Here is a 12,447-nt window from a genome sequence, read left to right on the forward strand (position 1 = left end):
GCCGCCCCAGAAATCCCAGCCCCGGCACAAACTCTCCAAGAGGAACGGATCCCTGATGACCCAGGCTATCAACCCATCCTTTCTTTGCTCACCATGGAGCTACCACATTCTACTCAACCCCAAGCAGTGTGACTGCTGGCGACACAGCCCTGGGCTTGTGCTTCGCGCACTACCTACCCCTTTCAACAAATGGACCCAGGAGAATTGAACATGCATATGCAAAAACAAAACTGTGACCCTTACCACAGATAAAAGCAACTAGAATTCTCATACATAATGGGAATATAAAGTGTTATAGTTACCTTGGAAAATAATTTGGCAATATCTTAAAAAGTTAATCATAAGCTTACTTATGACCCAGCAATTCCACTCTAAGAAATCCTCTCAAGAAAAACAAAAATATATGTCTACACCAAGAGTTGTATGGAAATGCTCATAGCAGCTACAAAAATATTCATAATAGCTTAAAAAAAAAACGTAAAAATCTAAATGTCCCTTAGCTGATCATAACTATACAGTGGACTAGGACTAAGCAATAAAAAGGGGCAAAACCTGATAGATGCTTCAACATGAACCTCAAAAACATTCTAAGTCAAAGAAAAGACCACATATTTGATGATTCCATTTGTATGAAATGTCCAGAAAATATAAATTTAGAAAAACAGAAAATAGATCAGTGGCCTAAGGTGAAATTGGGGATTGATTGTAAACAAAGGATAGAGACCTTGTGGTAATGATGAAAATTTTCTAAAACTAAATTGTGGCATTAGACAAGTTTTCTTTCTTTTTTTTTTTTTTTAAGATTTTATTTATTTACTCATGAGAGACAAAGAGAGAGACAGAGACACAAGCAGAGGGAGCAGCAGGCTCCACGCAGGGAGCCTGACGCAGGACTCAATCCTGGGTCTCCAGGATCATACCCTGGGCTGAAGGCGGCCATAAACCGCTGAGCCACCTGGGCTGCCCTAGACAAGGTTTCTTACATACAAACACCAAAAACACAAGCAACAAAAGAAAAGTAGGATGAATTGGACTTCATCAAAATTTTAAATTTGCGGGATCCCTGGGTGGCGTAGCGGTTTGGCGCCTGCCTTTGGCCCAGGGCATGATCCTGGAGACCCGGGATCGAATCCCACGTCGGGCTCCCGGTGCATGGAGCCTGCTTCTCCCTCTGCCTGTGTCTCTGCCTCTCTCTCTCTCTCTGTGACTATCATAAATAAATAAAAAAATAATAAAAAAAAATTTTTAAATTTGCTTCAAAGAACACTATCAAGAAGATGAAAAGATGGGATGTCTGGGTGGCTCAGTGGTTGAGCGTCTGCCTTTGGCTCAAGTCGTGAATAAATGAATAAATATTTGCAAATCATGTATCTGACTAGGTACTTCTATCTAGAATATATAAACAATGCTTATAACTAAAAAATTAAAAGAACACTTAGGATGCCTGGGTGGCTCAGTGGTTGGGCATCTTCCTTCAGCTCAGGGTGTGATTCTGGAGTCCTAGTATCGAGTCCCGCATCAGGCTCCTGCATGGAGCCTACTTCTCCTCCCTTTGCCTGTGTCTCTACCTCTTTCTATGTCTCTCATGAATAAATAAAATCTTTAAAAAAAAAATTAGAAGGACAGTCAATAAACAGAGAAGGTCGCTGGATGTACAATTTTCCAATAAGCAAAAGAAAAATGCTCAATATTTTTAGTCATCAAGGACACGCAAATCGAAACCACAATGATACCACTTCATACCCACTAGGATGGTCAGAATCAAAAATAAATGGTTTTAAGTAAAGGCATGGATATGTAGAAATTAGTACCCTCAGACACCAATGATGAGAATATTAAATGATGCAGCAGCCTTGGAAAACAAACTGGCAGTTCCTCAAAAAGTTAACATAGGTGTACCATATGACCTAGTAATTACACAATATACCACTAGGTATAAGCCAAAAATAAATGAAAACATATGCCCAAACAAAACTTGTACATTGATGTTCATAGCAGCATTGGTAAAAATCAAAAGGTACAAAGGACCCAGATGGCCATCAATGGATGAACAAAATGTGATATGTCCATATAATGGAATATTTGGCCATAAAAAAGAAATGAAATATGCATAACGCAACATGGATGAACCTTGAAAACACTAGACTGAGTGAAAGAAGCCAGACAGAAAAGGACACATATTGTAGGATTCTATTTATATAAAATGTTCAGAATAGAAAATACAGTCAGCAGATTAGTGGTTACCTAAGGTTAGGAATTGGAGGTGGGGAAGATTGGAGGGTGATAGGAAAACGTACTGATAATTTCTTTTGGGGGTGATGAAAATGTTCTGAAATTGACTGTGGTAACAATTGTACAACTCTGAGAATATACCAAAAATTATTAAATTATACACTTTAAATGGCTGAATTTTATGGTGAATTTACCCCAATAAAGCTTTAAAAAAAATAAGTTAGTGTGGAAAGGGCACCTTGATGTCAAGGAAGAGGCAGGGATAAGAATTTTTAATAATATATCTTTCTGCAAAAGGATCTTATAGTTAGACCAGAAGAAAAGGAAATAGCCAATGGCTGGCAGATCGGCAGATTTCCCTTAGGCTCCAGAGAAGGCTCTCTGACAAAAAGGAAAAGGAGGGGGTGGAACCTAAGACAAGGTGAGGGACTAGAGTCTGAAATCCTTCCCCCGGGTCCTAGGAATGGAAAAGTGTCTTTTCTTCTCACAGAGGTAGTGTGCTTATTAAATGATGCTTGGGAATGATGTCTGCCAGACTGAAGGAGGCAAAGGGACTTTGTTCTAATCTTTCAGTCTTGGTTGGGGCCTAACTTCTCTTGTGTTATGAAACCTATTCCTGCCAGGGATACCAATGTCCAATCCTCTAACTGCCTGAAACAGTATACACATCTCATCATCTTTCCCTGTGGCCTCTGTAGCCCTAGAGACCCTTAGCCATTAATAATTCCAACTCTTCCTTTAGCTACCATAGCAGTGAACATCTTTCCTTCATAATCACTACTACTCAGCCTGACTTCTTTCTGCCAAGTAAAAGTGCTATTCTCCAATTTGCCATCTGTTCTCTTTCAGTTGTTTCACCTCCTCTTGTCCTGGGCATTCTCAAACATCAAATCCCAGGCCTGACCCTTTGCAGAGCCTCCCCCAATACATTCCTTTGATGGACATTTCCATGAGAATTTCATGGCAGCACTTCAATGTGACACAGTAGATGGAGAACACAAGAGACATGTATTAGATTTATACTTGTGGCTTCAAATCATGAATAATCAATGGGACAAGATGCAATGCTATGTAAGACGGGCAATGAGGTCTCATAAATGAACAGCAAAGGTTGGAAAACTAGGGTGGCCTCCACAGAAGTGAAGGGCAAAGGGTGTCCTGGAGTGAAAGAACCCAATAGAGGAGGGAATACAGCACTGTTTGGGGTTTTAGACAGTGAGTCTGTGTACTCCATGAGCCTGGGCTTGTCTTTCCAGCCATCTCTACTATCAGCCAAAGCATAAGAATTTAATAAAATATGTTACATGGCAAAAAAAAAAACAACAAAACAAAAAACAAAAAAAAAAACCCCGCAGGTGGGATAACAAGAGTGATTTGAGAAGAAGTAGGGGAAACGAATTCAGACAACTTTAACAACTTCCCAAAGGTTTTCAGGTGTAGCTAGGTCTGCATAAGATGGCTGGTGTCATCTGTGCTTTGTGGGAGGGGAGAGTAAACCTCCTCAGTCCCTGTAGGACAGTGGGGGCTCCCCCACCTCTCAGAAACACATTTACATTATTATTTTATTCTCCTTTGGAGGCTACCCTCCAAAGCAGGAGTTAGGGAGCAGGCCCCACTATGATTTTGAATTATAAAATAATGAAGTCCCAGATGTCAGTAGCTCTTGGCTGCATGGTGGTCAGAAGTGCGACTAAGCCTCTCTTGCAGATGATCCAGCACCTATATAGGCCAGGCTAGATTGTTCTCCAGCTCTCCCTGTGGCCACAAGCCAGCATTTGCAGCCTAGGCTACCTCTGCTGGGCCAGAATTAGCTGTCTGAACCAGGAGCTCACGGCACCATCCACTCGCATCACCAAAGCTATGCCCAGGAAAAGTCCCACGCTGCTCACAATAAAGCCCATGGCTTCAAAAATGAACCTGTAAAGAAAGGTGGAGAATTCTCAGGGGACAGAGTAGGTTGAGAGCCTTTTCCCTGATGAGACAAAACCTGCCCACCCTGATGTTTATTCTTACCTCCAAGCTTCCCCCTCCCCAACACCAATACTTCTCAAGCAAACCCACTCACTTGGGGGCAAACACTTTCCAGACCATGAGATGCCTGCGGAGGATGGAGGCTGCCAAGGCACAGGCCAGAATCTAGGGAGGAGAGGAAAGGTCAAGTTACTTGGGGAGGAGGAAACAGGTCAAAGGGAGAGTTGCTGTAGGCCTCTGTGTAGAAGGGAGGAGTAGGAAAGTAGTGCATGTCAGTGGAAAGAAACCTGGGTGAGGAGTTAGGAGAACTAATTTTTCTTCCTGGCCCCACCATGATTCACTGTGTGACCTTGGTCAAGCACTATCCATCTGTGTTGATTACACTCAGGCTCTGCCTCCCAGGATGGAGGAAGATGTCAGAGTCACACCTCCTGCCTCTGAAGAGAAGGACAATCCATGACCATAGCCTGGGAAAGAATCCTGTCTATCACCTCAGTTTTTCCAGTCTGTCCACTAAAGGAGGAATCCCCAAATGCAACCAGCAGGGTCCAGATCTAGCTTGTAGAGAGGTAACAGTCCAAGATAGGATTATGGAGACCCAGGTTCAAGTTTCAATACACCCCCTTGAGGCCACAGCCTTGGGCAACCATTTTGCTTATCTGTATTTCAGTCAGGGCTCTCTCCTGGAGGGGGTGGGAGGTTGGGTTAGCAAAGTATAAAAGAAGGAATGTGATCATGAGAAAAGGTCACTAACTCACCCACCTGAATACCAAGGACAAAGAGGTACTTGAGGCCCAGCTGTAGCAGCGCTGCATTGAAGTGATGAGGTGCATCCCGGAGCCGCATCTCCATCCGTGGCTCCTCCTCCTCCTCAGGCCTGACTCTGGCTTCAGCTTCATTCCCTAGGGGTTGCCACCTCTTCCGGGCCCCTTGACTCTCACAGAGGAAGGGCCAGAGCAGAAGCAAAGGGCAACCTACTGCCTCAGAGAAAGGCAGGGCTAGAATCAGTGGAGGACCTAGGAACCAGGCCACCCTGGCCCCCAACCAACCTACTTGACTGAGGCACCAATTAGCATTGCCTACGGGGTGCCAAAGGGCCAACAAAACCACATCTCCCCACTCAAATCCAGGAGTTTCCTCTCCTTCCAGAAAGAGTAAACAATGGAAGCAGGGGAGGAATAAGGTACCTGCAAAGAGGAGATGGGAGGCAAAGGTGTTGGCTCCCACCAGCAGAGCAGGCAGCCAGGTGGAGGACCCATGACCCTCTGGGAATCCCACGAAGGCTGCGTGCCAATGAATGGCCGGAAAGACAGGCTGATGGCCCAAGGAGTAGAAGGTCTGTGTGGCCATGAGGGCCCAAGCAGAGACTGCCTGCCACGGAACAGTAAAAGGACCTGGGGGTGGGGGAGCGGAGAAAGATACTTCACAGTCATATCCCATTCCCTAATCCATAGCCTACTGCTTCATGGTCATATACTCCTACTACCTCAATGTTGCATACACACACATGCCCATCACCCCAACCTCCTTACATTCAACACTCTGCTATTCTAATTCCCTCTGTGGCACTAAGCCTCCATTTCTCTAATCTGAACTGTGCTCCATCTCATATACCTACAGCTCATTATGACATTACATACTCATAATTCACCACTCCCATCACTGGAAAATCAGGAAATGCACTCATGAAGATGCAGCATTTCCATAAGAAATGAGTCTTGGAGTATTCCTGTCTCCCTCCTTTGTGAACCTTGCTGGCCTTAAGAGCCAGTGGCAAGGATCAATTTGCTTGGCTATAGCAAGATAAGAGGACATCAGGAAGACCCTCCCAACTGTGTGAAGAATCTGAGGAGCAACACTTCCCTGAAGACAAGAAGGGCCAAAGTCACATCACTACTGTCCTTGGATGAATCAGGGCTGAGAAATGTATTTACCAGGGGTGGTGATGGGTATCCCAGCAGCAAGCAGATGCAGGAGCAGGAAGCTCTGAAGAAACAGAAGCAGGAACACAAGGCTAATGCGCTCTGCATGCAATAGTAGAAGCGGGAAGGCCAAGAGGGTGAGAGCCGTGACCATAGCAGCTGAGTAGACACTCCCCAACTGATAGGCTGCCACAGTCAGGGGACCTTGGGATTTGGTCCTCTCTAGACGGCCCCGGAACTCCTCCTGCATATGTCGGTAGATTTGAGGAACCACATAATCCAGGTCAGCCTGAGAAGTGGGGGGGCCTGAGAAGGGAGTAAGGACAGTCCTGGTCCTGGGAGTACCCGTCGTAGCCTTCACTAGCACTGTCACAGGCCTCCAGAGCAGCAGCATGAGCCCCGAAGCGGCCAAGCCTGCCACAGCCCTAGGTAGCACAACTGATGCCCCAGCAACCAAGGCCCGGAGACGTGGGGGCGCTTCATCTGCCCCTGATGCCAGTGCCCAGTAGGCAGCAGTGCCCAGTACCATGAGGGGCAGCCCCCAGCGCACAAACAGCACAGAGGGCTCAGGACTCTTGAGATTGCTATAGCGGCAAAGCCACAGGCGCACAGCAGCTAATAGGGCTACCAAAGCCCCCACACAAGCCCCATACCACAAATTCTTGGCTCGACCACCCACCATGGATGCCAAGGGACTCAGCCAGGGAGAGGAATGGCAAGCAGGTGTCTCTTCAGGGCAGCGATGAAAAAGCCCAGCTAGCCTTATACATAAAAGCAACCCAACTCCAAGTCCTAAGGCATGTGTGCCACTGTGCCGTGGCTGGCCTGCCGAGGCTGAAAAGCAAAGGCGGGGTATTGTGAGAAGCTTAGGTGGCAGCAGCTTGCCCTCCCAGTGAAGTTGGGCAACCAGGAGCAAGATGAGTGAGCCCAAAAGGAAGGGGGTGGCCCTGGCCTCAGCTACAACAAAGCTATCAGAGAAGAAAGCAGCAAAACGAATGAGCAGGAATAACAGGACGGGCCCAGGGATGGGAAACAGGGCTGCCAGGGGCCTCTTGGACCCCCAGCCAGCCCAGGCTTTCCACAGAAAAGGCAGGAGTGAGCCCACTGCAGCCATGGCCCCTAGAACCACTGGATCCAGCTTCAGCCCAGTAGTTGCCAGGAGTCCAGCACACACTATGGTACTAGCCAGACCACAGGCCATGGGTGTTAGGAGGAGGGGGTGGAAGCCTGGGTATGTTGCCCACTGGGATACCAGCAGACAAAGAAAGCAGGCAGCAGCCAGGAGAGCGGCACCCCCGGCCATGCGACCCAGAGAGAAACGAGCCCAAGACTCAATGCACATAGCCCGAACTCCCCGCAGGAACTGCTGCAGCTCAGTGATCACAGTCTGTAGTGCTGCCTCAGCCCCCTGGGGACTCTGGAGAAGCCGCTGGTAGTCAGCAGAGGCCTTGGAGAAAAGGTTCTGAAGCTGATGAAGCTCCTTCACTTGAAGGTTCTGAGCAGCAGCTGAGTAGGTGTGAAGAAACCGGGATACCTGGCAAAAATGGTTAGAGACCAAGAGAACACATCAGATATAAACCAGGACAGAGGCAAGGATAGGTGTTACCAAGAGGGGAATTCAGAAATCAGGGACCTAAACTCTGTCCAGGACAGGGGTGAAGGAAGGGATACTGGAAGGAGGACATGGCTATGGAAAGTGGGACTAAGAGTGAACAAACAACAATGGAGTGATCATTACGCTTCTCCTATGCCCACCCTAGCTCTGTCACCTGGAAGCACAGCCCATCACCTACCTGCTGGGCATTCAGATGGAGAGCTGAGGCTTGGGCCAGAGCAGAGGAGTGAGGCTGAGAGTCTTCAGCCTCTGCGAACAGCTCAGCCATCACTTCCCCAATGTTTCCAAATGGAATGGGCAGGCCCAGCAACAGGGCCAGCGTAGGCACAAGGCTGATTTGAGGAACTATCTCCGGCTCCTAGAGGAAAAGGAGAGGAGCCAATGGGTTCACCACAGAGCTGAGGTCAGGATTTAGAATGGAAGACATAGGGACCTAGGTAGGAAGTGAGTGGGGGATGCCCATAGTCATGAATTTGGGGGCCTAAAATGGAGGGATCCACAAGAATGCTGTGATTGTGATTCGGCTGAATACCAAGAGACCAGACAAAGCAAACCCAGGCCTCACCTTTGGCGGGACACGGGGGAAGAGGGCTTTGGGACTATACAGAAAAAGTGCAGCTGAGATCTCCAGGTCACTGTCCCCTCCGTGGTCCCCAGTTATGGTCATCCCGTGGTCCCCAATCACGACCAATAGTGTGTCATTCTCCAGACGCTCCACAAGTCCCCTGACGGCCAAGAAATAGGTCAGGAGGTAGGAACGGATAAAGATTTTCCTGGGAGAGCCATTCACCCCCAGCCATAACTTCCATTAGGAGGGCCTAGACATTTGGCAAAGAGATACCTCTACAGTCATGACCCTACTGCCCAAAGCCACATGCTGAGTTACTCAAGATGGATGAGGCCCCTAGTTGCAGAAAAAGGCCTAGAAAAGACAGAATTCAGCAAGGAAAAAGGCTCCAAGATAAAGACTTTTTCTTTTGGGCCAATATATCCTAAGATTCTCAGACACAAACCCACTCGCCCAGCCAATATCCCACACTCACTGGATCACCTGGTCCATCTGGCTAAGCTTCTTGGCCATTTCAGGGTGGTGAGGGCCATACTTGTGGCCACAGTGATCCACACCCAGGAAATGAGCAATCAGTACATCCCATTCACCACCGTCCACTGCGAAAGGAAGAACACTGAGCACAGTAGGGGACTAAGGCCCACTCCTCAACCCTGGCTCAGCTCTAACGCTTAGTGAAGGGACACAAGCCCAGGCCATTGCACCCATGGGAGGCTCAGAATTTGTGACCTGAAGCAGCCCTGAGCTCCCAGTCTTAATCGGGCCTGCCTCTGGCCCCGTGCTCACTGGTTGGATAGAGATGTTCCAGGATGCCATTGTCCACGGTGTGCAGGTCTCTGACATTGAAGGATGGGAAGAAGAAAGCTTGGGAGAAAGCTCCAGGAAAAAGATCTTTCCAGGTATCATCTCCCATGAAGACCACGTGCCTTCCTGCAGGGACATGAGACTGGTCAGAGACTGAGCAGGGGTCAGAGCCCAAGCAGGAGTCAAAGCAGGGAAAAAGAGGAAGCCCTTTAAAGACTTATCAGAAATCTCCAACATGCACTCTAAGGCACAGCAATTCCATCCAGCAATTCTTTATCCTTCAAGGCCTAAAATTTTCTGCCAGGACGCTTTCCCTGATAACCTACTCTTCCCAATAACCAGACTTCTTGTTTCTACAAGAGGCTCTGCTAGTTCTCAGTCCCTGGCTATCTTTGCTACTCTGTTCTTCCTGGGTATATGTTACTTTTAAACAAGTCAGTGAGTAGACAGGGTGTGGATCCTCTGCTCTCTCCTCCACACTTGTGAGGATACCAGACTCACATCTTCTCCTCTTCATTGCTCTACTGCCCCTTACTGAGGGCTCCCCAAATGTAAAAATCAACACTCCATGCATATTAGAAACTCCAGAATGACAAAGCCCACACCTGCACTTGCTCAAGGCAGGGCCCTGGTCTTTTTCTCTTCCCCTGTCCTCCCACAGCATAGTCCAGCATGCAGCTGGGCACCCAAAGTTCTGGCTCTCTGACTTCTAAAGAGAAAATATGCTAAGGTATTCCTTACCTCCAAAGAGGCCCAAACTAACCTGCATTGGTGAGCTGTTTAATGAGATTGTCTTCCACTATGGCATAGCTGGCAAAGTTACTGCCAGCATCGATAAAGGTAGGCAGTGAGCCTGTGGTGAGGGCCTTGAGGCGCTGCATGGTGGTAGTGGGGGGATCAGCCTTAGATTGGTAGAGCCTGGCATGGTGGGGCTGAATCTCCAGGATTCTTTGCAAGGAGTTCAGTTTGCCCAGGAAAGGCAGAGAGACAGGAGGCTCTCCAGGACCGTGTGAGGGCTGGGGCTGCGCAAAGTCAAATCGCAGAGCATCTACCAGCACCAACACAAGCCGAGAGAATCTAGAAGCCATCCAGCAGGCCCCAGGCTTCCCTTGGCTCCCCCATGGCAGGGACCCAGGGTCTGGGGGCTCGTGGCAGCTGCTATGGTTGGTGAGTTCCAAACGAGTGAGCAGGAAGCCACTGGTGAAGAGGGCAATGCCGGCGTAGAAGAGGAAGCTGACCCAGGCCAGGAAGAGCAGCACCGAGATCTTCTGCATCCTACTGGTAGCAGGGAGGGAATTCATCACTGTGGGGGTAAAGAACCAGTGGATATTCTTATCCCTCAATACAAAGCCAAGCTAGAATCACTTCCTCTTGGAAGCTTTCCGGAAGATAAACAGCCCCTTCGCCAACCCAATGGAACGTTCGTCTCCACCAGTTATATCAGTGTTTCTGAAGGTGAAGTCCGCAGACTATGGGCATCAACCTGGAGCAGCTGTTTAAAATGCTGATTTCCAGGCGCAACCCCAGATCTACTTAATCAGGATCTTTGGGGAGGGAGCATAGAGATTTGCACATGTACTCCAGGAGATTCTCATAATGAAAAGCACAGTTCTCCAGGGAAACCTGTTCCTAGTGTAGAATGCTCTCTGACAGATCACTTCTCCCTCTCCCTTGCCGATCTCAATACCCCTGGGGTGGCGAGGGCTCGCAGGCACAGGGGAACCCGGGCTGGACTGACGGCGCCGCCTGGTGGGGGCCGAGAGGACCAAGGGGAGGAGTCACGCTCCGCTTCCGGATGGCCAGGCTCGCCAGGAGATCAGAGTCGCGACCTACCCCGCGCAGCAAAGCCCACTCGCAGGGTCTAGAGGCGGTTGGGCCTCGCCGGGACCCACACGTCCCACGGCTCTGCTTCCTCTGGTGGCTGCCTGGCCTTCTCCTGGGCACCCGGGCTTGGGCACTTGGCACGCTAGGCTGCGAGCTGCGGGGTATGGGTCCCTTCCGGAAAGGGGACTTAAGAGTACGGAGTGCGAGCAGCTTCTCGGAGACCCTGGCTCACCTTGAACGGCGCCCGGAAGCGCGGCGGCGACGCCTGCACACGGACACCACAGATAAGCACGCGCGGGACAGAGCGGCCCGAGGGCCCCCCCGCCCCATCGCCATCTGCCGGCGCCCCATCGCCATCTGCCGGCGCCTCCGAAGAAGTTCGCCAAGGAGCGCAGCGCTGGCCACAGACGCAGAGTTTGATGGGATCATGGTTTAGGAGAATTAGGGGCAGGGAAGCAAGCTAGAAGAGCTCAGAGAAGCATTGGTCATTCTTGGTTAAGACTAAGAGTTGGGGGCAGCCCTGGTGGCTCGGCGGTTTAGCGCCGCCTGCAGCCCAGGGTGTGATCCTGGAGACCCTGGATCGAGTCCCATGTCGGGCTCCCTGCATGGAGCCTGCTTCTCCCTCTGCCTGTGTCTCTGCCTCTCTCTCTCTCCTCTCTGTGTATTCTCATGAATAAATAAATAAAATCTTTAAAAAAAAAAAAAAGACTAAGAGTTGGCTTTTTGGAATCAAACTTAGCTTGAATCCTAACTCTGCCACTCACTGGCGTTGTGGAGCTTAACTCATCTGTAAAATAGGGATAAATAATATTTACTTTCTCCTTTTTGCTTAGCTGACACCAACTGATAGATTTTATTATTCCCCCTCTTCATGTCTTTCACCAGATCTTCCAACTCAGTGATTTAAAAAATAATCCAATTTAAAAATGGGCAAAGGTGGGGCACGTGGCTGGCTCAGCTGGTAGAGCATGCAACTCTTAATTTTGGGGTCATGAATTCAAGCCCCACATTGGGCATAGAGCTTACTCTAAAAAAATAATAATGGGGCACCTGAGTGGCCTAGTAGTTGAGCGTCTGCTTTTGGCTCATGTCGTGTTCCCGGGGTCCTGGGATGGAGTCCCGCATCCGGCTCCTTGGGGGAAGCCTGCTTCTCCCTCTGCCTATGTGTCTACCTGTCTCTCTCTCTCTCTGTGTCTCTCATGAATAAATAAATCAAATCTTTAAAAAAAATAATAAAATTTTAAATGGGCAAAGGAGGGGCGCCTGACTGGCTCAGTCAGAAGAGCATATGACTTTTGATCTCAGGGTTGTGAGTTTGAGCCATGTTGGGTGTAGAGATTACTTAAATAAATACTTTAAAACAAAAATATATTTAAAGTAAAATAGGCAAAGGATCTGAATGGATATTTCTCCAAAGAAAATATACACATGACCAGTTAACACAGGAAAAGATGCTCAACATCATTAGCCATCAGGGGAATACTAGAAATACCACTTTATTCACTAGGATG

The 12,447-nt window shown here is 48.6% G+C and overlaps 1 protein-coding gene across 8 annotated transcripts; it reads right to left on the reverse strand.

The window, feature by feature from the left end:
• Positions 1-2,178: 2,178 nt before the first annotated feature.
• On the reverse strand, positions 2,179-11,256 carry PIGO (phosphatidylinositol glycan anchor biosynthesis class O). Of its 8 annotated transcripts, XM_072841798.1 has the most exons (12): positions 11,169-11,249; positions 9,876-10,390; positions 9,095-9,238; positions 8,784-8,907; positions 8,306-8,465; positions 7,919-8,098; positions 6,805-7,659; positions 6,138-6,189; positions 5,391-5,597; positions 4,966-5,180; positions 4,298-4,368; positions 2,179-4,149 (listed from the first exon to the last, which is right to left on the reverse strand). In XM_072841798.1, exons 2-12 carry the CDS (start codon positions 10,384-10,386, stop codon positions 4,020-4,022), a joined length of 2,649 nt encoding a protein of 882 aa, XP_072697899.1. In that variant the 5' UTR covers positions 10,387-10,390; positions 11,169-11,249; the 3' UTR covers positions 2,179-4,019. The 8 variants fall into 8 exon arrangements, with proteins under 8 accessions (XP_072697899.1, XP_072697893.1, XP_072697892.1 ...); XM_072841792.1 differs by having other exon boundaries at positions 6,138-7,659; positions 9,876-10,415; positions 11,169-11,256; XM_072841791.1 differs by having other exon boundaries at positions 6,138-7,659.
• Positions 11,257-12,447: the final 1,191 nt, after the last annotated feature.

The sequence above is a fragment of the Canis lupus genome, chromosome 10, assembly GCF_048164855.1.
Source record: "Canis lupus baileyi chromosome 10, mCanLup2.hap1, whole genome shotgun sequence".
Taxonomy (NCBI): domain Eukaryota; kingdom Metazoa; phylum Chordata; class Mammalia; order Carnivora; family Canidae; genus Canis; species Canis lupus.